Source organism: Colletotrichum scovillei (assembly GCF_011075155.1).
Source record: "Colletotrichum scovillei strain TJNH1 chromosome Unknown Contig00003, whole genome shotgun sequence".
Taxonomy (NCBI): domain Eukaryota; kingdom Fungi; phylum Ascomycota; class Sordariomycetes; order Glomerellales; family Glomerellaceae; genus Colletotrichum; species Colletotrichum scovillei.
In genome coordinates, this window is record NW_023336261.1 from 3999131 (window position 1) to 4021592 (window position 22462).

Sequence of the window (22462 nt, forward strand, 5' to 3'; positions counted from 1 at the left end):
CAATACCAGGGCATCCTCCTGGTTCTTCCCCGCGCGGCGTCTACTCGCTCGCCTACGCCCGAAATGGGTCGATTGTCGTGGTCTGCGGACTTTCGGTTGAGTGTGGAACTCAAGGTTGTGTCTTTCGGCCACTTGCCCCGGTTTCCAGTTTCCCCGAATGGACGGTGCCAAGCCTTTTCCAGGAAGGAGTAAGTGAATTAACCGCTCGAGGCCGTGGAACTCTGTCGAGACGGTGAGGGGAAGTCGTCCTGGTGCTGGTGCTGGTGCTGCAGACTGCAGCAGCTACTGCTCATGGGATGAAATGAGAGCTGCAAAGCCAAGCCAAGCAAGCCGAGCCGGGTAGGAAGAGGAGCCTGGGGCAGAGGTCCGCAATTAAGAGGCCGCCAGCTGCAGCTATCCCATGCTTATTGTTCGTCCTGCAGAGTCGTGCAGACACCCAACTCAACCTCACATGCCGTCAGGTAAGTATGTATATGAGAGGCAGGGCCAGCAACCACAAAATAGGCTTGGCAGAAATGGGTGTGAAGGGCATAGAGTGACACAGAGAGAGAGAGCTCTGACCTCCGAGGCCGTTGATGGTTGGACAGCTCTGCAACTAACATGGCTGCTGTAGCTAGGAGAGAATCAAAGTGACACCCGGCGCGTTTGGTTGAGCTAGTCTGCAGGTCATCTGGAGAATGGATCAAGCAGAAGAATGTCGAATCAAGTCTTAGTGTGAGCCAATGAGGAAAGCCGAGAGTTGCGCCAGTCCCCGGAGAAGAGGCACAGAAACGGGCGCGGCAACAGTATCGGAAAGACGAGTCGAATTGAGTTATTGCAGTTACTATGTGAGTAGTCAATGAGGGGGCTGAAAGACATGGATTGGAAATGCCTCATAGCGGAAAGACAAAAGGCAGGAGTGGAGTGTTGTGTGTTGTGGTCGCGTTGCCCAAGTGGTGGCAGGATCATGTCTGTACGAGCAAGTAGGTACTATTGTCTGCCTGCCTGCTTGCGTGTGTCTCTGTTCACAAGTGAAGCCATAAGACGGCAGCGAGGGGCCGGTGGAAGGGGGGCAGAATGTACCGCCTTAGCGAGCGCAAGATGGCCCATGGGCAATAAGACGATGCGAGCGTACCGGCAATCTGGAACGGGTGCTGGCATGTTCGTCTTGTGTTGACACGTCTCTGATTGCTCGTGTCTGCCGCATGTCCGACTAAAGTACTGACAGAGTGCGGCGGCACCACTGCATGCAACAGGCGAAAGGGGATGGCTCATGGTGCATGGGCCGCAACAACCATGTGGGCTCACGGAGGTGATTTGCGGAGAGGTACGGAGACATCTTTTACGACTTTATTAGCACGGATAAGAGGCACCAAACCGAGGCTCTTGGAGGCTTGGAGGCAGGGCGTCGGAGTTGTAGACCAATCCCCTGGGTTATTCAGGCAAGTATGCAGACGGCAAGGCCTGGGGGCGCTTCAACTGGGTCTCACCCGAGTGTTTTGAACTGCAACCCCAAGTGAAGTGTATCTGGGGATGACAAAACAAGAGCGGGAGAAAGAGGGTTGAGGCTGGTTAGACTTAAGGAACACTGGCATGGAGTTGCGGATGTCGGCGACGAGGAAGCGGAGGGTTAATGGCGAGGAATGGGGTAGACAGTTGATAGCGAGCCAATGGTGTGGATGAAGGAGAATGGGGAGACAATGAGCTCATTGCTGAGAATGAGATTATGAGATGGAGGATGAGAAGGCAAGGAGTGGGTGCCAAGAAACGTTACACAAGTGCATGGGGGCTCCATGGCTTGTGTGGTTGCGCAGTTCAAGACAAACCCGAAAGCCTCCTACCTTAGTCTCAAGACTGAGAGTCACACGACCTAGGGTGATGGAGGACGGGAGAAGGAAGAGCGGCGTGTTGTTGAGACGGCAAGGACTACGCTGCGTGCAGCAGCGGCTAGCGAGTAGTTAAGCACATACGGCCAACGACTTGCCAGCGAGTAGGAGGGAAGTTTGGAGATGCGAGAGGGTTCAGGGTACGAACGGTGCAGTCGGGGAGACAAGTAGCGAAAGGGAAAAGCCGAGATTCAATGCGGTCTGGTTGGGAGGCTCCACATGATTGGAGAAGCGGCGGTTTCCATTTCCGAATTTCCCAATTTCGAGATCTGAATGTGGTGGTCATTGTCATCAGTGCGGATGGTCATGATCTTCCATCTCTCACATCTTTGTAATACAATGTAACTACGTATTGAGAGTACGAGGTAAGTAAAAGGCAAGAACAGACAACGGGGTCATCCATAGAGTCAGACCGGACCAACTACACAGAAAAGCCAAGATTGCAAACGAGAGGGATTAATACTGCGAACTGCGGCAAATGAGTAAGAAAGGACGGGATAAACAATGAAGAGAAACATGCCAACAAGGCCATAGCATTGTACAAGGGGTAAAGTTTAGAAAAATAAAAATAAAAAGGAAGGGGAGACTTTCTCGTTCTGGGGCCGATGAAGAATGGAGAACAACGGAAATACCTACTATGAGGTACATACGTAGTAAGGTAGGTAGGTAGAGGATAGAACGGAGAACGGTACGGTACCTCTTGCCGGCTTGGTATTTCCTGGGCCTTGCTTACTTTGGCCTGCAAGTACTCATCCCGCACCTGCAAACGTCACCGGCTTGCGCAGGCACTGTGCGGGGGAAGCATGCGGCTAATATCTTTTGACAGTACGGCGCTTGTCGCGATACTGGGCGTCTGCAGGAAAGAGGACCTGCCTTCAACACAGGAAGCCACGTACTCGAGTACCTACCCTTTTTACTCTTTTCCCATACCTTCTTTTTACATCGCAGACGTACCTGGAGACGTTCTTTTTTTCTTCACCTCTTTTTTTTCGTCGCCATTTCTCGTTTCCCCCTTCTCGAATTTTTACCTCACACAAACTCTGAAGTACCGAAATAAGCCGAGCTGAGGGGCGAGAGATGGAGAGAGAAAAACCACAGAACAGAAAGTAATACAAGCAAAAAAAAAAAAAAAAGACAACGGGCCAACGGTACGAATTGTCGGCCAATCGCTCTCACCAATTGCCCATGCATTCAGAACCAACAAAACACATACGGAACCTTCTCTCTGTCTCTCCCTCTCACACAAATCCCATCAAGCTTCTTCTGCGAATCCTGTCACACGCCATGAGGTCGTCCAAGACATTCCAAGACTTGCACACAGTCCACACGACGGCCCTTGTCCACCCTGTGCAGACCCCGTCTTGGCCTTCGACTCTAAGGCTCTAACCCTGCGAAGCGAACCCCTCCAAAGTGCGCCAACAGGGCTCCGAAAGATGCTGTGTGGGTGCTCACTCGCCGATGCCCCTCCGGCTTTGGCCCGCAGTCGCATCTTGAATCTCACATTACCTCGCGCCAGGACGCAGCCAGCCATGCCCTGTCCACTGCCGTTCGCAAAGCCGCTTTTCTCTTTGCAGATGTCGTCTTGGCGGGTCCCGATTCGACCACACAAGGGCTGGACTTCCTGCACGGCACCGCCCTGCCTTCCATGTCATCGATCAAACCGCACAGCAAAATCCGGGAAGCTTGACTATCCATGCCCTTTGACACATGTGCCCCTACACACGACATCCCAGACAATGTGGTCATTGAGTCGCGACGGCCGCTAAGCCGGCGTCCACGGCAGACGGCTCCTCCAGCTGTTGACCTTACCTCGCAAGCCCGCACCAAGGCACACACGCACGCCAGGGACAATCATGCCAACTGGCACGGCATCTTTGCGCTTGCCTTCTCTTCAATCGGAAATTGATAAGCTGCCTCGCTGGCAATGCCGCCCTCGAGCCAGGCGAAGGTCCTGCTTGGAGGAATGATCGATGCCTTTCTACGTAATGACACGACGACCATCGCCACAAGCCGACTCCATCCGCAGCAGCAAGCTACTGGCAGCTGGCAGGGGCCGTAGGGCTTCGTCCAATTGTGGTTCAAAGTACGGAGTACCTTGGTGTTGCAGCGCTGTCAGCAGACGCTGTTGCTTATGTCAGGCTCTTTTCTCGCAAGCTGCGGATTATCAAAGACGGTCACCACCGCAGGCCGCGGGTCTTTTCTACGATGTGGCCGCGGGCAATGAGTGAGCGCCAGACACGGGCGTTCCGCCATGGCTAATAAAAAGCACCTCACGTATTCCGTACCTGAGCCTGGTTAATGCACAACCACAAGCGTACTCTGGAGATGACGGAGATGGGTATTGAATTCGAAGACGACGTACCGGAGCCAGCCAAGCAACGTATTGACCACAAGGCGGATACCAATACACAAGACTGACAAACCCAAGAGTAATAAATAGTTCAGCATAGGTAAAACGGGCATGTTTGTTAGTCAAGGACAAGTCACCCCTTGACCGGCGCGTCCCTGGTCTGCATCTTGCCCCAGATCAAAAATGCGTATGTACTCTGGTTCTCCATTCATAGGCTTTCCGGCAGCCGAATGGTCCAGTCGGCGGACTGATGTTGCGGGCAGAAGCCCCCGTCACTCCGTCACCCCGTTCCGTGGCTCAAACTAGTCGATTTGCAGCACCAAAGACGAGACACTGTGGACGGAGCTCGACTTGGCCAGAGAGGCAGACATGGCAGAGAGACCCTCAGGGCTGCGCGTCTTGCATGTCGTTTACCTGATCCCGCCATTTCCATCGGTCATGTACGGAAGCGCCGTTCCTGAGGGATCCTCATCGGAAGCCACGTCAAGGATTCCGAAGTCTCATTGAACCTTGTAGACAAAGGTCTTGTAAGTTGTGCCTCTCGTACCCTAACCTGACCTAACCTTATCTTGGTGTCTCTGCCCACGCCTGGTCCACTCATCAGAGACCCCGTCCGATGCAGCTACGTTATTGTTACTGCATCTGTTGCCTGCCTGCTTCCCGCTCTGTATCCGCACTGCGCATGGCGGTGGTGGTTGTGGTGGGTTTCCCACCAGAGTGACAGATGGACGGACTTTTTTCTCTCTGTTATTATGGAGATGTACTGACCAACACTGGCTGCCATTGATGTATCCGTACCTGTTTCTAGTGTTAGTCTGTGTAAGTAGCTATCTGGTTGTCAGCAACCCATTTTGTATCTTGGTCTCTTACCTCGGTACATATTTGAGCGTTTTCTTTCCCATCAAAGACAGATTCTGGCTCAACAACTCAGCCCTGCCCCTGGTCACTGCCCCCGTCACTCCAATTTGAGGGATCGGGTAGTCTCCGTCGAAACGGGAAACGAATACCTACGCCACATTCTGGAAGAAAGAGAAAAAACACGAGATAAAAAACTACCAGACACTCACACTTTGCGAGCATACTTTTCAAGTGGGAAAAGTTTTTCTGGCATGCCCTTAATATCACTCACTTGATTATTAGTAGCCCCTTGATCCATCGGAGGCTAGACCAAATCGTAACAGCAACAGCGGAGTGGCCAAGGTGCCGTTCGGAGTAACATTGGGAAGCTTGACAGATTAGCTGGAAACCCTCCAAACTGTTACAGTAATAGACAGCAAAAAGGTGACAAGAAAGGCGAGCCGACTGCAGCTTACAAGCGCGTTCAGGAGGCATCTCTCCACACGGATGGCGAACAAACCACCCTGAAGCCAAAAGCAGTTCACGCGCCACCTTTGCAGTTATCTTCCACCACCTTTACCACACCCAGGGCCGAGCCAAGGAGACAACCTGGAAGATGAAGGTCCTTGTCTACGTGCGAGGCAACTGCCAACTTGTACAGTGGGCTGGCGCAGTTCTTGACCAAGGCAACGCGAAAGTGCTAGAGCCTAGGCCGTACCGTGGTCGCAATTCGGACCTTCGCACTCTCCTTTCGATTTGCTCTTGGTAATCCATAGTACCAGTGTACCACAGTCTACAGGCGGGCTACAAGTGACATTAAGGACTGGACTGGATTACCAAAGAGGTGTGTAATTTCGGCCTTGTTCCATCGAGGACCACACACGGGAGTCAGTCACACCGACCACGAGTCCACGACTGGTCTGGTGCCGAGCAGTAAACGGAAGCAGGCCAGACTTTTCTGCCACCCTTTTAACGACGGGGATGCAGAGCAGGCAAGCCGCGAAGAAAGGAAAAGGGCAGTCAAGTCGTGGGGGGAGTTTGCTGACAGATCAAAGTTCGGTTTAGGCGGTGACTGCTGACCAGCACAGCAACAGCAACAACAACGAGAACAAGCCTTTTTCCAGCCCTCCTCCCTGGAACAGCTTATTGCTCCTCTACGTCGTGTTGAATACGGTACCTTGCTCGTCGTACAGCCGTGCTGAGTAGCTTTGTATCGGTACATTTTTACGGCGTAGGAACCTGGAAGCTCGCGACCGGCCCCGACACACTCACTTCGCTTACACCGCCCACCCGCCGCCCGCTGCCTGTTGTATTGTTTTTTTTTTCCCTCAGCGAAAGCGACACCACCCACTCGACGGCGACGCAAAGCAAAGCAGCAATAATAACCTAGCAGTACTTGTCAATCACCCCGATCACCTGCGTGGAGCTAACAGCAGTGCCAGTATCTAGAGCGGTACCGGTACCAGTACCAGCGCAGTGGAGGGAGTGGAGGATCCCATGTCTCCAAGTCTCCATTCTGCTGCTTCTCGCCCTTCTGCTTTCTGCAGGCCATGGCTAGTACCTTCCTTACCTTAGCTTTCACAGCTCCAGTAAGGTCAGGTCAGGTACCTTAGCTCATGGTATCCGTACCAAGTATACTTCACTTCCCAGCTCACTCACCTCACCTCACCTATCAACTCTCACCTCCGGCCCTAAGGTACCTAGGGTAGGTAGTTGTGTTGTGGTCCTCGCCAGTCCATTCGGGGCCCGTCTGCATTCTGCCCTGAGGTCTCAAATTCCTCAACTGCACCGAGCTGCAGGGCAATCCAATCTTTCCCTCGCCAGGGCCCCACCTTGACCCTACTTTACCTCAAAAGACGCTACACATCCTACGCTACCTTGCTCTACTTTCACCAGGCCACCACCTACGCAGTATTCACTAACACCACATGCCCGGCTGTCGCAACCTGACTGTCCCGCTGTATTTTTTTTGCTCTTCCCTCCACTCCCCCCCTTGGCTTCCACTTCTTCCCCCCTCTCACCTCCGTCCCCTCCCAATTTCTCTGGTATTATTGACTGCTCGCTCGCCCGCCGCCCGCCTACGCGTTGTCTACCACCAGACCGCTACCCGCCGCCGCTGTCGCCTGCTGGGGCCAGACTTTTTTCTTTCGCTTTTTCGCTCCGACCGCCTCTGCTCAGGTTCCCATTCCTGTAGTCCCTCTCTCTCACACACCTACATAATACACTAATCCCTACGCCCATCCCATCTTCTTCGTCTTATTACCTTCCCTTCCGACTTCTTCTCTCAAAAACTTTGAATACCACCTATAGCACACACACACACACACACACACACACCTTCACTCCCACCTTTCACCACGGAGACAAAATTAGAAAGAAAAGGGGGTTGAAACAGGTCTGCTATTTTGTCCGCCCTGCGAGTCACGTCTACTTGGGCCCGAGCCCTCCCACTGCGCCGAGGCGTTCTTTGCGCCACAGCGAGCCCTTTTTCCCTTGTCAGACCCGAGCCTCGACACTCGACGGCACTCCCGAGTCTTACTCGGCCCAACTCGACTCGACTCGACTCGACCAGACCAGACCAGACAGTCCAAAGAATTGCTTGAGTCGCAGACTTTACCCCCACCACCACCACCACCAGCCAGCCAATTCTGCATAACCTGTCGCTGCTGCCCCTCCAGCAACCCGCCCTGCTGTGCATAGCTGTTCATTCTTGCCAGCTGCACTGCACCCACGCTTCCCTTGCGGCTGACACCCATCTGCGGCCTGCCTGCGTCACCGATAGCCGGAACCAAGAGAGACAACAGTCAAACAAGGGGAAAAGAAAAAGAAGGACAGACCAAGAAAGAGGCGATAGGTCATCCGCCGTCGGTTCGCTTTCGCGTATATACCGCCTCCGTCCCGTCTACCCTCTCTGTCTCTCTCGCTCTACCACCAGGACCCCTCCGAACGAACCTTCGCCCACCAAACAAACCTGCTGCGCGCTCATGCCTTCCGCATCCCCCGCTATGGCGAGCCCAACAACCGCCTCGGCGGCCAGTTCCAAACCTTCCTCAGTCAAGTCTGACGGCAAAAAATCGCCGCGTTTGACCCCGCAAAATGGCCAGTCCCTCACCAACGGCAATTCGTCCCACGACGCCCTGCCGAAACCTGCCGAGAAACCCTCCATGAAGGACAAGCTCACGCGCATGTTCTCGACCAAAGACGTCAGCCGAAACGCTATTGAGGTTCCCCATCGACCCCGCGGCTCCAGCTTTAATGGCAGCGACAAGCCCCAACCTCCCAGCAGGAAACCATCCACCACCACCGCAGAGAAAGTCCCCGAGAAACCAGCCAGCAAACCCGCAAAACCCCCCGTAAAAGACCTTCATCGATTCATGGCGAGCCCGGACTTGCAAGGTGGCCACGAGCACCACCTCAAGTCAAGTCGCAGGCAGGAGAAGCTCTCCGACATGTGGCGTACCCTCATCGGCAAGAAGCAAGAGCACGCCGAAAACGACCTGTCGCTCGTCTCTAACTGGGTCGACACGCTCAAGGCCGAGAAGGAGGATATGGCTGGCGACAAGAAGAACGGTCCAAATGCAACGACCACTCTTGTAGAAAAGTACGGAAAATGTCAGGAGGTTGTAGGCCGTGGTGCCTTTGGAATCGTCAGGATATCCCACAAGAAGGTCGAGAATGGAGTAGAAAGACTTTTCGCCGTCAAGGAATTCCGCCGTCGCCCAGAGGAGACGGAGAAGAAGTACAGCAAGCGACTGACTGCCGAGTTTTGCATTTCCTCGTCGTTGCGTCACCCCAACGTTATTCACACTCTGGATTTGCTCAAGGACGCCAAGGGAGATTACTGCGAAGTCATGGAGTTTTGCGCCGGTGGTGATTTGTACACTCTCGTCCTCTCAGCCGGCAAGTTGGAGGTTCAGGAGGCGGATTGCTACTTCAAGCAGATGATGCGTGGTGTGGAGTACCTCCACGAGATGGGTGTTGCCCACCGCGATCTGAAGCCCGAGAACCTGCTGCTCACTACTCGTGGTGGCTTGAAGATTACAGACTTTGGTAACGGCGAGTGCTTCAGAATGGCCTGGGAGACGGACCCTCACATGGTTTCCGGCCTCTGTGGCTCTGCTCCCTACATTGCGCCCGAGGAGTACACAGACAAGGAATTCGACGCCCGCGCTGTCGATGTCTGGGCCTGTGGTGTCATTTACATGGCCATGCGTACCGGTCGCCACCTTTGGCGCGTTGCCCGCAAAGACGAGGACGAATTCTATGCTAGATACCTGGAAGGTCGTCGCGACGAGGAGGGCTACGGACCGATTGAGTCCTTGCACAGAGTAAGTCTATCTGGTGTGCTCATAGTATCGTCCAGAAACTAACAGTCTGTAGGCGCGCTGTAGGAACGTGATATACTCGATTTTGGATCCTAATCCCACCCGTCGCATTACTGCGTCCCAGGTCCTTAAGTCAGAGTGGGGACGCGAGATCAAGCTCTGCAAGGCTGGTGAAGAGGGCCTTTGAATAACGACCTCGTCTTGGAACTACTACGGTGGACAGCTTCTTTATTGTCAACAAGACTTTCAACAATTCATTTCAACGGCGGAACAGCAATGACCGGAATTTTCCAACCCGGCACAACGATAGAACAATGCGTCTGCACAGACAGCGTGCGTCAACCGGCGGTCTTTTGACTCCCTCTTTCAGCCTGCTTCGATTCACACCCTTTTACACTTGTTTACCTGACGATTTTACGACACCCCCATGCGACCTTGTTATTGCGAGCATCGGCGTTTGGCGTTTCACCCTCCCATGCTGCTTACACCACAACAACCTACTGTTCAACGTACATATGACACCCCCGTCTTTGGAACGGGGCACCGGCAGAACTACGCTACAGAGCCAGGCCCACTACATCTCTGGATTGATTTGGCCAGCAGTCCTCAAGCCCCCATGGAATGAAGCTATAATGAGCGACGGATTTAAGATGCGCAAGGGCATTCACGACCTGGAAACGGAAGATGGACTTGGTTGAGCCTCAGGGGAAGAGGCTCGGTGGGATGGTTGAGAGACGGGAGAAATCGGTAAGGACCGGATGCATAGGCCATGATGCATCGGTCTTGGGAACGACGTCTTTGGGAGACTGCATGCGTGTGCGGGCTATGGAACCGATGTGTCCCGTACATTTGCCAGAATCAAATGTCCTGGATTGATCGTGTGGTCTCCCAGCAGCAAACTCTCTAGTCCACTCGCTTTGCTCCTATAGTGAGTGGCTGTATTCTGAGCCAAAGACCTAAAGAAAGAAAAATTTAATGAACAAAGCAAAGAGGGAGCGGCATCCTTGGGCGTGATCGTCTCTGTGACTGCTCTTGTCTGTGTGCTCACAACTCTTTGCCATGAATTTTGCTTGGGTCTGGCAGTCTGGGCGGTCCGCAAAGACCGCCTGTGCGGATGGTCGGTCACCTGTTCCACGTCCCGGGCACAGGCTGATCCGTGGTAGGAACCACAGAAGCATATTGCTGGATCTATTGCATCGTGGGGATACGCAAAGCCACGATGCCTTACTTTGCCTTTTTACGATGACAGGTGGGCATTACCAGAGAGCCGGGGCGCAGTATAGAGTTGTCTACAGCCACGCTTGCTCGTGGGACAACTGCTCTGTGGGTTTTATCATTTGCTGAGAGGTCCTCTTTTGCTAAACTCTACTTTCTCTATATATCACAGCTTGGCAGATGACTTTGCAGATGAAGTTTAGGGGATGGTGGTGGTGGTTGTGCCTTGGACCCGATGACGAATTGAGGGCAAACATGGGGGCCGTAAGAAAATTCCCGCGGCTTCAAGATCTGGGAATGGGGCGGGCGCCGGGCCAGATCTGAGTACCGGGAAGAAGTGGATCCCCCGCACATGGGTAAACCCCCCATCATTTTGCCTGGGAACGTTGGGGACTGGCCTTTCCGGGCGGCCGGACGCGCGGTGTCCGGTGGCTGTGGAGAACCCCCTCCCCGGACGATGAAGTCATCTCAGTCGCTTTGGTACCGGTATTGCTTTCTTTTTTTGATATAACTTTATATCAACGAACCCGACGGGACTGACGGGCGCCGGGTGGGTGTCTGCCAGTTCTCCGTCTGAAGGTTCCGTCCGTCTTTTTTTGTCTTGCACCCGACCGAGACTTCCGGGGGAAGAAGAAGAAGGGAAAGGGCCGCTGCCAAGTGCAACCTGCGAAAGCCTTGGCGGAGGACAAAAACCTAAGCCACACGCCCCAAGACCGTTCGTCGCTCGCCAAGATCTGGACGATCTGGTGAAAAGCAGGGCGGACAGTACGTTTTGATGGACTTGCGGTTCCCCCTTGCTCATGATTATTGGCATGTTGGGAAAAGTATGTCTTGTGCTTTTGCCACGGGACGAGTGCAAGTTGCCTTCGCTCGGCGGGTCCATCATACGCTGTAGGTAGGCGCAGACCTTCTACCCGTGGAACGCTCTGGGAATAGCGAGCTTGCCTCTTCTCTCGCAATACTGCTTTTCCTTGGCGAGTATCATGCCCGGTCCGCCTTTACAGTACTGGAGGGTTGTCTATTTGCCATGTTGGGAGCGGTCAGCGTACCTAAGGTAGGCTACCTGTATTTGACGCTGGAGTGCCATAGACCGAACTGGCCTGTCCTGGGCATGCGGACCTAGAGCACGAGACGCCCCGACTCACACTGACTCACTAAAGCACAGTTTAGGCCCTTGAGCTTTCCTTAGCCCAGAGCCTCAACGGAGAGGGGAAAAGCCAACGCAGCAAACACCCACACTTTTGTCAGGCTTCCATGGGAGAATTGACTGACTGACGGACTTGATTAAGAGACAAAGTTGATGAGCTATCCTGACTGACAGGAATGACCAAAAACCATACACCGCCTCTTGCTTCTCAAAGCAAAACCCTATCCCCTCCACGACAGAGCCTCCTCCACGGGACAAAGTTGACTCACACTCTAGCTAGCCCAGAACATATGGTTTTTGTGTGTGGTCTCTCTTGATCCCGTGGACTGGCCCGGCCACCTACCCCCCCAGGTCAACCACACTAGAAGATCTGTCCAAGATCTCAGACAGGGTTGTTCACCTCCGTTCTGCAGCCGTTCTGCAGCGGGGTTCGGAGACTAGAAGATCTGTCCAAGATCTCAGACAGGGTTGTTCACCTCCGTTCTGCAGCCGTTCTGCAGCGGGGAATTCGGAGACTAGGTAAGGAAAGTACTGGTAGTGACCAGGCAAGGTAAGGTAAGGGAGTGGGGTGGTGAATAGTATGGTAAACTGGCTAACGCTGTATGCACCGTCGCTGCTCCCTCCCCCTCATTCCGAAGTTGGGTAGACTCAGAATCTCAATAGCCTCACCCAGCGTCATCGACCGATCCCTCCCCCTCCACATTCAAAGATCTTGAAGAAAAAAAGTCCCATTCCACCCGCCCGCGTGGCGTATAGCATGGCACCCTCTACCCAGATTCGGCGGTCAGCAAAAGCCAGCTCTTTGCTCTTCCCCCCCCCCCCCCCCCAACAGTCTTTCTTCTTCGAAAGAGAACTACCAACTAGGCAGAGAATCCTAGTTCCCAGACTAGCCGCCAGCGCTACTTGGAAGCCACTCCCCCCCTTCCCTCGAAGCTCCTGGGACTCAGCTGGCCCTGCTCTACACTACGGTACCTACTACCATCCCAAAGCCCCGTGGCTAACATGACAAAGGAAGCACAAAGAAACCCACGGCGCCGGATCCGGCTTGCGGATACCGCCGGAGCCATACTTAGCCCATCATCTTCTCCTCCCCACCATAACGACCCCCGGAACGGGGCACGAAGGTAGTTCCTAGGCAAGTAAAACCTTCTAGTGCACCGCCTTGTACCGCATCCGGAAAGCCTGGACCGCACCCCGCCGAAGTCTTCTCGAAGGCTTCCACGTGCGCCGGGGGGCCGGCGGGTCCGATGGCGGAATGACCCACACCGTTCCCGGGTGTCGGGTCCGGCTCCGTGGGGAACACGCTGAAGAGGCCCCTTGCCGAGACCCAACATGGCGCCGGCAGGGATTGGGGGACGGGGGCCTGTGGAGACCATACAAACATCTTCCGGGTGCTCGGCTCTACGCATCAGAACCCGACTTGCCGGGTCTATCTATCCTTGCTGCTCGTCTTCCGGCCGGGCTGCCGCTCTGCCTCTGGATGGCTCCGGCCTCTTTGTAAGGGGGATACGTGCATGTCTTCATCGCCGGTTCAAAGTCTCCATTCTTGCTCTCCTCCCATGAAGTCCATTTTCCGTACGTCTCTTGTGTTCTACTCCCTCCTTCCCTATCGCAAAAAGCTGTGCTCACATCTCGTCATGTTGATAGTACTGCCCCTTCACATCCACCCCCTGATCTGTCTGTGAGCATGGTCACAATTCATATCGTACATTGCATCCTGTCACATCACACACGAGAGAACGGTTTGATCTTGAACTAAAATGAAAGCCTCAAGGCCCCTTGTATATGCGTGTCGAATCTTCAGTACCTCTTGCTCCGATATACGTAATACCAAGGCGACAAAAGTAGCGCAAAGGTTGGCAGCTCCCGAGGTGGGAAGCAGGAAGCATAAATCACAAAAGAGATACGCGCCGAGGATATATCCCTCGACCACCATTCTTTCCCCGTAGCAGACGACCCCAAGATAATACATACAGAGAGGAATCTGCACCCTCTTCTCTGCTCATGAATCTCGTGCCAACCCGTCATTTTCCCGTAAACACCGGTAGTAACCACATAAAAATGACAAAGCAAATAAACGCCCCCTGGCGCAAATCTTAAACTTCCAGTGCAAGAATCGAACGTAAAATTCTCCCTCAAACCGTGACTGCCCCTTGAAGAATAGAAGCAAACTAGAGCCGGTAGCGCCAACCGCCTCGTAACCGCCTAGCCGTGCGCGAAAAGAATCCATCGCTTGTCCCTCCGGAGGAAGCTGAAGTTCGTAATGATTGCTTTCGTTCATTGTTGGAGACGTGCCGAGGAGGAAGCTCTTCGTAGTTGCAGACATTAATCCCTGATTTAAATCCTATCCTGCCGCGATATCTTTTTTTTTTACCTCCTCTGTTCCGACGGGAGGAGAGTAGCAGGAAGAGCAACAGTGGACGTGACACTGCTTCAAACTCACGCAAGCTGGCCGAGATTGAATCGACGAAAGGGCGGGGCCAGATCCCGCAGGAAATCGAAACCTACGAGTGAGACGCAATTGGCCTACTCGTTGAAGTAGAAGAATAGAACAAAGATGACGAAAGACTCTCTAAGAGTGGAAAAGGTCCCAGGCTCTGGCGCAGAGCTGCATGAACTCCTCGCGCTTTTGCCTTTGGCTCTCGGGGCTGTCCCGACCGGCGCCGAATGGTCCTCTTCGCTGGGGAGCGGGGCCATGGCCCAACGGTGGGCTGCCGTCCTCGTACTCGGCACGGGTGCGGCGCCGGCTTGCGCTGCGGCTGGGGTCAGCGGCTCTGCTTCCCGGGGCAGGGGACGGAGGCGTAGGAGGCTGGTGGGCGTTTCCGTAGTGTACGATCTTAGGGAGCAGCTCGGGGCGGCCACCGGCAATCTCATGCTGTGCCTCTTCCGCTGACTTGTACTCTCTGGCACGGCCGGAAGTAGGAGGGCCATGCTGCATCTGAGGAGGGTGACCAGGTGATGCCATGGGGGGACGGCTGGTCTGGGGGTACAGAGAGGTGGGAGCATTGTCGGGGTGGCCAGAAACCTGTCCAAAAACGTCACTGATGGGCGGGAGACGGTTGTTTGTCTGGTTGGCAGGGACGTGGTGAATGTGAGAAGTGTTGGAGAGGGTGTTTGGCTGGTTTGTAATGTGACGAGACAGAGGTGCAGGATGTTGGCGGCCAGTGAAGGAGTGTCCCAAGGGGGCCGACTGGATGACACGCTCGTTGGCAAAAGACTCGGCGGAGGGCGGCAGGATGGAAAGCTGGGCCTTGTTCCTGCGAGACAGGCCGGGAGTCTTTGCTGCGAACTGAGAAACAGGGTCCTTTCCAGAGGTGTCAGGGCCATCGCCCTTTGCAGATTGCTGTTGCATTCTCTGCTCGATGATCATGCGTTGCTGGTCCCTCACGCTCATGCTGCGCTGGAGCTGCTCCTTCATGATGGGGTCCTGGGTAACGAACCCGGGCGAGAGGCAGGCAAGGCCGACCTCCTGAATGCCCAAGTTGTCCCTAGCAGTCATGGGCCTAGCAGTGCCAGGAGTGTTGGAGCCCGGGTGGGCGCCCTTGTTGGACAGGTCGAGTTTGCGTGGCCTGTGACGGGTCGTCGGCAAGTCGGGGGAGTTGGGCTCCTTCTTCACAACGATCTTTGGTGCACCGCTGGCGTGTCTCGCGCTGGAAGAGAAGATTGAGTCAATTGACTGCGATTACGAGGCGATGGGATGGACGTGGAGATGCAACTTACGCGCTGGGAGGAGATGACTTGGGAGCTTGGGCGGCACCCCTAGGGCTGCCGCTGCCTGACCGATGCGCCGTCGCATTGGGAGTTCCAGTCGGTACAAGAGTTCTTTGTTGTGCAGGCGAAGAAGCGCCGTGCTGTGCGGAAGACGCGGGAGCGAGGTCGGAAGGGAACGACGGTCTGTCGTGAGGGGCCGGAGAGGGAGCCATTGCGATCGCTGTGCTCATAGTTGCTGTTGGTAGGTTGGGAGGAATGAAGCGAGAAAAAAGGAGACCGGTCGGGTTGGGTTGCTGCTGCTGCACCCGACACGCCTGTTTGCCGTATGGTCTGCAAAAGGAGCCTCACTTGGCTTGACGATTGCGGATCTGCAAGTTCGGAGAACGAAAACCCCGTGCAAAATTGATCGAGATGCAACGAGTCGTTGGCAAATTAGTAAAAGGGCGAATTGACGATGTCGTCAAACGCTGGGTGATTGAGATGCGCGATTCTCCCTTGCTCGATGCTCCAGTTTTAAATGGGTCGAGATGGATGGAGTTGTCGACGTCTGACTTTTGACGAGGAGGAGGTGCGCGACTGCAACTCTTTCTGTGCCAGAGGATTGGGGTTGCCAAGGCCGAAACGAGAGGACTCGACTTTAAGTCGGTTTTTCTTGGTTTATCGGCTAAGGCAGGCAGACTTGGTGGGAGTGACTTTGGTGAGTAGTCAGTGGACGACTCTTTGTCCTTGTTTTTCTTGCCCTTTCTTGCGAAGCGCGGAGTCGCAGCAATTGACGCTTCGAGCTTGCGCTTTGAGCTTTACGAGAATGGCCGAGAGCGGGCTGGGGGAGGAATTAGCCTGGCGGGTTGTGGGTGCACTGGGCGGCGGTGGAGGTGATGGTGTGGTGCCTCTAAAGGTAAGGCCTCCAAAGGTCAAGGTACCGGTAGCTGATTGCTGCTGGGCCGTGAAAAGTCGGGGCGTGGCTGGCCTAGGTGAGAGATGGCGGCGGGGCGGAACACTCCAAAATGTTGTAGAAATAAGAAAAGAGACAAAAGAGACAGAGCTGCTTGCTACTGCTGCTGCTGCTTTTGCTGCTTTTTTTTTTTTTTTTGCTGGCTGGCCGCTCTTTGAATTGAGACGGAGCTGTGGAATGCGCAGTGGCCGATTGTGTGCCCAAAATTAGTGGTGCCTGGGAAAGGTTGTCGGCACGGAATGACTGATTGACAAAAGACAATGGGGTCGACCAGGTCGGTTCGTGTGTCAGGTGGTGTCCAGAAAAGGGAGCAGATCAGTCTCAGTTCGAATCAGGGCCCGCGGGGGGTTGGTCGGTTGGTGAGAAAGTATTTTTTGTCTTTCTCTTTTCTCGAGTCAACTGGATGGATAGGTAGATAGATGCCCAATGCTGAGTTTTGGTTTACGGAAGAGGGTATATGGTCGTATTAATTAGTTGGCGCGAGACGGAGTAGACTACGAGGTGGAAGCAGGTAGTAAAAGTAATAGCGTAAGGTCCGTCGGGTCGTCAGGTCAAATCAACGAAAGAAGAAGGTTGTGGTTTGTTTTGTTTGAGAAAAAAGCGAGAGACTTGGTCTGCGACGTCGGGAGGAGAAAAGGCCAGGCGCGGGGGGGTTTTGGGAAACCGGTAAAAGGAGGAGAGGGGGGTATCGGGGAAGGAGAAGTAGAAGAAGAATGGACGGGGTGAAGAAGGTTGGGAAGAGAAGCGAGCGCTGGACGAGACGAGGGTTACAAAACAGAAGTTGAAAAGGATGGAGGGGAGGGGGTGGTGTTTAAAGCAAGCGTCGAGACACCTCCAGGCTCAGGCTCAGGCTCAGACTCTCACTCTCAAGACTCAAGACTCGGACGAGGAATAGACGGGGATTGGGATTGGGATTGGGACAGGCACGGGGACGGGGACCCCAACGTTGACAAGTCGAGGACAGGTCAAGAAAACAGGGACCAAGGGGGTAAAGGGCCATACGCAGAGTGCAACGACGGGGGTGTGGTGACAATCCAGTGACAAGTTTGTCGAGGAATAAAACTGCTGGCCACCTTACTTTACCTCACTTTTGCACAGGTATCCGTGGAGAGCGGATACGCAGTAAGGCACGGGATAGAGTGGTATAAAGTGAGACTGGATGGAGCAAGACGATCAAGAACTGACCAGGGCCCTTGGACAAGCAGCTGGAAGGATGGATCATGGAGACTTGGAGGAGAGCGACACACCAGGAGGTAAGAGGGGTGGAAGGGGGGGAGGGGGGTCACGGAGTAGAGGGGCAGCTGTGGTTGTTTTATTTTCTTATGAAAGGGGAAGACGGGAGTGACACAATTATGGCCCAGCCGGCACACCAGGCCCATCTCTGTTACCTACTCTGTTGCTCTTTTCTCCCCGTTTCCTTTTGCTTTACCTTTTCTCATTCCCGTATACATTTTACCTGTCACTACTCCCTACTACGTACAGAGTGCCGCTGAGCTCACCTCAGTAATCCATCGATACTACAACAAGTGTCGGGTGTGCTGAGGGTTTCCGGGATCTATGCTGCAAGAGATGCGATTGACTGGCTGATATATACGTACTCCGTACTTCCGTACACAGTAGGTATTCCAGGGCAGGAAGGGGGAGGGGTGGCTCCCCTCATCGGAAAGAGGTGTGTGCATAATGCCCATGTGCTGGATGCACCTGCCAGCAGTTCCAGCTTGACTTGCCCTCTCTCTCTCTTTCTCTCTCTCAGTACCTTACGAAGTATCCTGGTTATGGCACGCATGCCACAAATGCGATTCCACTGTGGTATTCTCCCACTATCCAGCACACACATACACACACACGACAGAGAGTGGTGGTGACATTGGCTGGTGGTGCGGCGGAGGCAGTCTAGACTTCCAGGCCACCTCAGAACCCAGGCCCTCGGTCTTTCAACACTTGATTAACACGGAATTGATTGGACAGCAACATCTGACGGTTGCGGCCGTTCTTCTCTCGATCTCCTCTTGCTTCTACGTTTCTCCCCTCGCCTCCGCCTGGTGAAGCACCACTCAGTGTCAGGAGCGACGACAAGATGCAGAGTGGCATCCGTCGGCTCGGGTGCTCTGGGCCTTCTCCAGCTGTTGGTTGGTCCGCAGGCGTGTAGCAATGGTGGAGGTGCTACTGGGCTACCTGGTACTATTCGCAGAGTGGCAATGTGGTTTGCCTCAAACAACTCGACCACCTTACCTGTACGCAGAGACACTAAACCCAGCACAGGCGAGCACAGGACGGGACGGGACAGGGCTGGGGCTGTCATCCACGCTGCTGGAAAGACTCCAGTTCAAGGACAGAAAGAGAGAGAGAGAGAGCGGAGGAAGACGGTGAGAATCCGGATCGTGTTCAATCTCAAATGGGGCGTAGGTTATGGTGAGCGGGGGCGCCGCTTCACCTCCGTGCTCCGTACACAGTAGGTTGTTTGACATTGAAGGTCCAGTTTCCCCCGAGTGGGTTCCTGCTCTTTTCCTCCTCACCTGTTCTCTTCCTCCCATTTCCTTGTCCAAATCCTCACTGAGCTCTTTCGGGACCCCTGGTCCACAACTCCCACACAGTCTGCACTTCCTATTCGGGCTCACATACAAGTTGATGTAGACGGGATGACAGGACTGGAGCTCTCTGGCCGACGATGCTGATCAATCATCCAACCCACCACGAAATGGATACTCTCAACGACCTCCTAATAACAGAATCCGAGAGAAACAACTATCGCGGACCCATGGCATGATGAACAACAATGGCAATGCTCCCTCCCCTCTTGTTCTCAATTCCAACCTCGATATCCATGCACAGACGAGAACTGGCTTGCATTGCAGTCCCAGCAACTAGAATGATGAGGGGGAAGCTACCACAGCACCTCGGGGAAGCTAAGGCAAGGCACCTTTGCTAATGTGCCTGAGGTGCCTGGCATGGCATACCTGCCTACCTACTTAGATGCGGATACTTCTCGCAAGTCACTCCATACCTACCACAGCATGGCAGTTACCTATTACCACCGCTCAAGTACGGGAAGCCGTCTCAGCAACGCTACCACGGTACGATGCCTGGTGGCCAAAGGACGGGTACCTAGCGCGTGGTAGTGTCTTCCACCATGGAACTCTTCTACCGTCACATCCTATCGAAAGGTACGCTGTGTCGTGCCTCACCACCAATCGACGGCTACCGCAGGCGAAGCTCACAAGGCCGCGACGGTTGGCCCACGCTGCGGCAGGAATAGCAGACTATTGTTTCTGATTGGGTTCGATGCCAACCATCCTGCAACACACGAGCCACCGCTCACCCACTCGCCCGTGCCCCTCACCCTCCTCAACTACACGACTGCGTATCCTTCCCCAAGGACACACAACTTCTCCCACCAGATTGTCAGGATTGGCACAGACTGCACTTCATCAATCAAGCACCATGAGCCATGGGTTGGCCTTTGACGACACCGGATGACAATTCTCCTGTGCGAGACAAGACATCCCCGACCTGCCAGGGTGACCTGTAACCCTGCCGAGTATGAGGAATACCTGCTCAGCCTGCTCCCAACGGGCCGTTACCTCTGTTATCCATGTATCTACCGTGATTACCGCACTCTATCAAAGACGGGGGGACTCAACAGACAAGCAATCGGAACCATCCTCCATTGCACTTAGATACCGATGTCAAGATCGAGCCAAGGAAGGTCCGAAGCGCAACAATAAGGTAACGGATATGCTATCCAAAAGACCAGACGGAAACACCACTGGCGGGGCTTCAATACACTTAACTTCGTCCCTAGACAACACAATCCCTCACTCGTTTTCGTCCTCTTTTCGATGTCGAAGCTCGGTTCGGTAGGCTTGCCGTGCCGTGAACTACAGCAACACAGAATCATGGCGGCCTCATCCGATGAGAATCACCGTGGCTCAGACTATAGGACACCGAGTTCTCGTTGCATCGCGATAAGTGGCTTGGCACCTGCTTCGTCGTCCGCTTCCGAAGCAGAGGCAGTTCAGAACCGCTAGTCAGCTCAGCTACACTGCTACCACGCAACACTATCTGTATCGTATAAACCAAAGATGACCCAAACCATCACGGTCCCATTTCCAAGACCCTCGTTGACGTACGTACCACCAGTGCGTACGCAGTGCAGTTCAGGTCTCCGCCTTCAGCTCAACTACCTACGTACAACACGACTCTGGTACCCAAGCAGCCCTGGCAACACCCAGAATTCAGCCCGCGCTCTCTCACACCTTTTGACTTTTGCTCACCTTGCGAGATCAAGCCCCTGGCACTAACCACTTCCGCACCTGCCATGACGGGGCCTGCCCTGCCAGTGGATCATCCAAAACCGGGACTCGGTTGTTTCAACCGTAGCATCACAGCGATATATGGAAACGTCCATTGCCTTCACCGCCGTGGAGCACCACGCAGTATTAGATGGCATGCTTTCGACTAAGTCTACCTCCTACGTACTAAGACTGCCGTGGGGCGCAAATGGACGGAGGTGCTCCATGGGTCGTCCATCAGTCGCGATATTGGTGCCATACCGCTGTCGCCGAGGCGTCAACCACGCCTTGAGCAAGCCGATGATCTCGAGACGGCAGCTTTCAACCTGTCACCGGACCCTGAAAGACACTGCCAGACGGCCAGCCCGGGTGGCCTGTGCCTACGCCATCGCGTCTAGATATCCTGGTACCGCCTGCGCCTGCGCTTGGTGCCTGTGCCTGTGCTTTCCCGCACACATTGCCGGCCATCTCCAAACTCCTAATAGCTCTTGTGGTATTATTAAATGCTCATTCTTCGTCACTGCCGCACGCCGGCGCTGCAGCCTCCTTGCGGGCCACATCAGACGGAGCGATCACTAGGCAGCTCTGGCCCGTCCGGGCGTCGGCCCTTCACGACTCTCTCCTATCCGGCAGATGTTCAAGCCACTTACGGCCCCCAAGTGAGAAAACCCGAACATTGGGGGCGACGACGGCAATTGGAAGGTAACAACATTTTCTCAGCTACCTTCGTTCCCGTTGGTGGGGCTCCCAAGAAAGAGGCTAACCTGCGCACAGCATCTGCATCGCGACAAGCACATTTTCCAACCGAAGCCTGTGCGAATGTCTCTCGCCCACTATCTTGGCTCACCGTCGGAAACTGGACCGAAAACTTTCACAGAGGCATCCATGAATGGAGGGGCATCCGATGCTCGACAATCGAAAAGACCTTGTCGTGTGTTTCTCGAATTACTTTTTTCTCTTTCGGCCCCATGGTACCACTGGCCAGACTACAAACGATCAAACCGATTCATTGCCAACCCAACTATAGAGCCTGAAATTTCCGTCGATAGGTTCGGAATATTTCAACCAAACTTCAAACGAGACTCTCACCGGTGAAATATAGTACCTCTCCACCTTTTCCTCCGCCAGTATCACCCCTCCACGTCCGCCACCCCTGATCACACCTGACGGACCCAGAGACTCCACATGGATGAATCTGCACAAGATAGATTGCCCAATCGGCCGTCCGAGTCTCAAGTCTGGTCAGCCAACAGCATGGGTCGTCTCTCGCTCCTGTGTCGCGCGCGGCGGCTCACGACCAAGCAAGCTCTGGACCAGAGACGGCGTTTCCGCTAGCCAGAAAGTTATTTCCTCGACTCTGATTGCTCCCCGCTGCCGCGTAGAAAGCACCCTGTGCAGTCGCTTGGGTTGGCGTTGACAACAGCTGGCATTCGTATTGACCTGGGCAGCATTGGTGTGCTCAATCGTGTCTTGAGTCTCCGCTCGCTGGATTTCCGGTCGTGACAGCCACCACTGGCGATCAGTAGCCACTCGTAGGGCGGCAGGCCTTTGCTGAAACCCGCCCCTCATTCTATTGACCTGACCTGAGCCTCCTGAAGGCTGAGTTTGGCGAGATTAGCTGGTGCTGGTTCACTCTGTCTCTTGCCTTCTCCGCACGGCAATGTCATGGGCAGGCAAGGCCAGGAAGAGCAGGGGTTTTGGAGGGGGAAGATCCATGTGAAAACGTCCCTGAAGATCCCGGCCATATCCCACGACCGTTAAGCCGCAA

The 22462-nt window shown here is 54.4% G+C and overlaps 2 protein-coding genes across 2 annotated transcripts; one reads left to right on the forward strand and one right to left on the reverse strand.

The window, feature by feature from the left end:
* The first annotated feature begins 7055 nt into the window (after window positions 1–7055).
* Window positions 7056–10764, forward strand: HER10_EVM0012570 (uncharacterized protein). The gene is made up of 2 exons (XM_035481963.1): window positions 7056–9380; window positions 9433–10764. The coding sequence occupies exons 1-2, from the start codon at window positions 8037–8039 to the stop codon at window positions 9562–9564; spliced, it is 1476 nt and encodes a 491-aa protein (XP_035336679.1). The 5' UTR covers window positions 7056–8036; the 3' UTR covers window positions 9565–10764.
* Window positions 10765–13512: 2748 nt separating this feature from the next.
* Window positions 13513–17653, reverse strand: HER10_EVM0009255 (uncharacterized protein). Its single transcript, XM_035478746.1, has 2 exons — window positions 15460–17653; window positions 13513–15389 (listed from the first exon to the last, which is right to left on the reverse strand). The coding sequence occupies exons 1-2, from the start codon at window positions 15678–15680 to the stop codon at window positions 14312–14314; spliced, it is 1299 nt and encodes a 432-aa protein (XP_035336371.1). The 5' UTR covers window positions 15681–17653; the 3' UTR covers window positions 13513–14311.
* Between the last annotated feature and the right edge of the window lie 4809 nt (window positions 17654–22462).

What these genes read in the sequence shown, in the direction of transcription:
- HER10_EVM0009255 (XM_035478746.1), bottom strand. Translation starts at nt 15,680, where the DNA reads ATGAGCACAGCGATCGCAATGGCTCCCTCTCCGGCCCCTCACGACAGA. An exon ending in AAGTCATCTCCTCCCAGCGC is followed by an intron (nt 15,390 to 15,459) that starts GTAAGTTGCATC and finishes CTTCTCTTCCAG; the next exon opens with CGCGAGACACGCCAGCGGTG.
- HER10_EVM0012570 (XM_035481963.1), top strand. Translation starts at nt 8,037, where the DNA reads ATGCCTTCCGCATCCCCCGCTATGGCGAGCCCAACAACCGCCTCGGCG. An exon ending in CGATTGAGTCCTTGCACAGA is followed by an intron (nt 9,381 to 9,432) that starts GTAAGTCTATCT and finishes AACAGTCTGTAG; the next exon opens with GCGCGCTGTAGGAACGTGAT.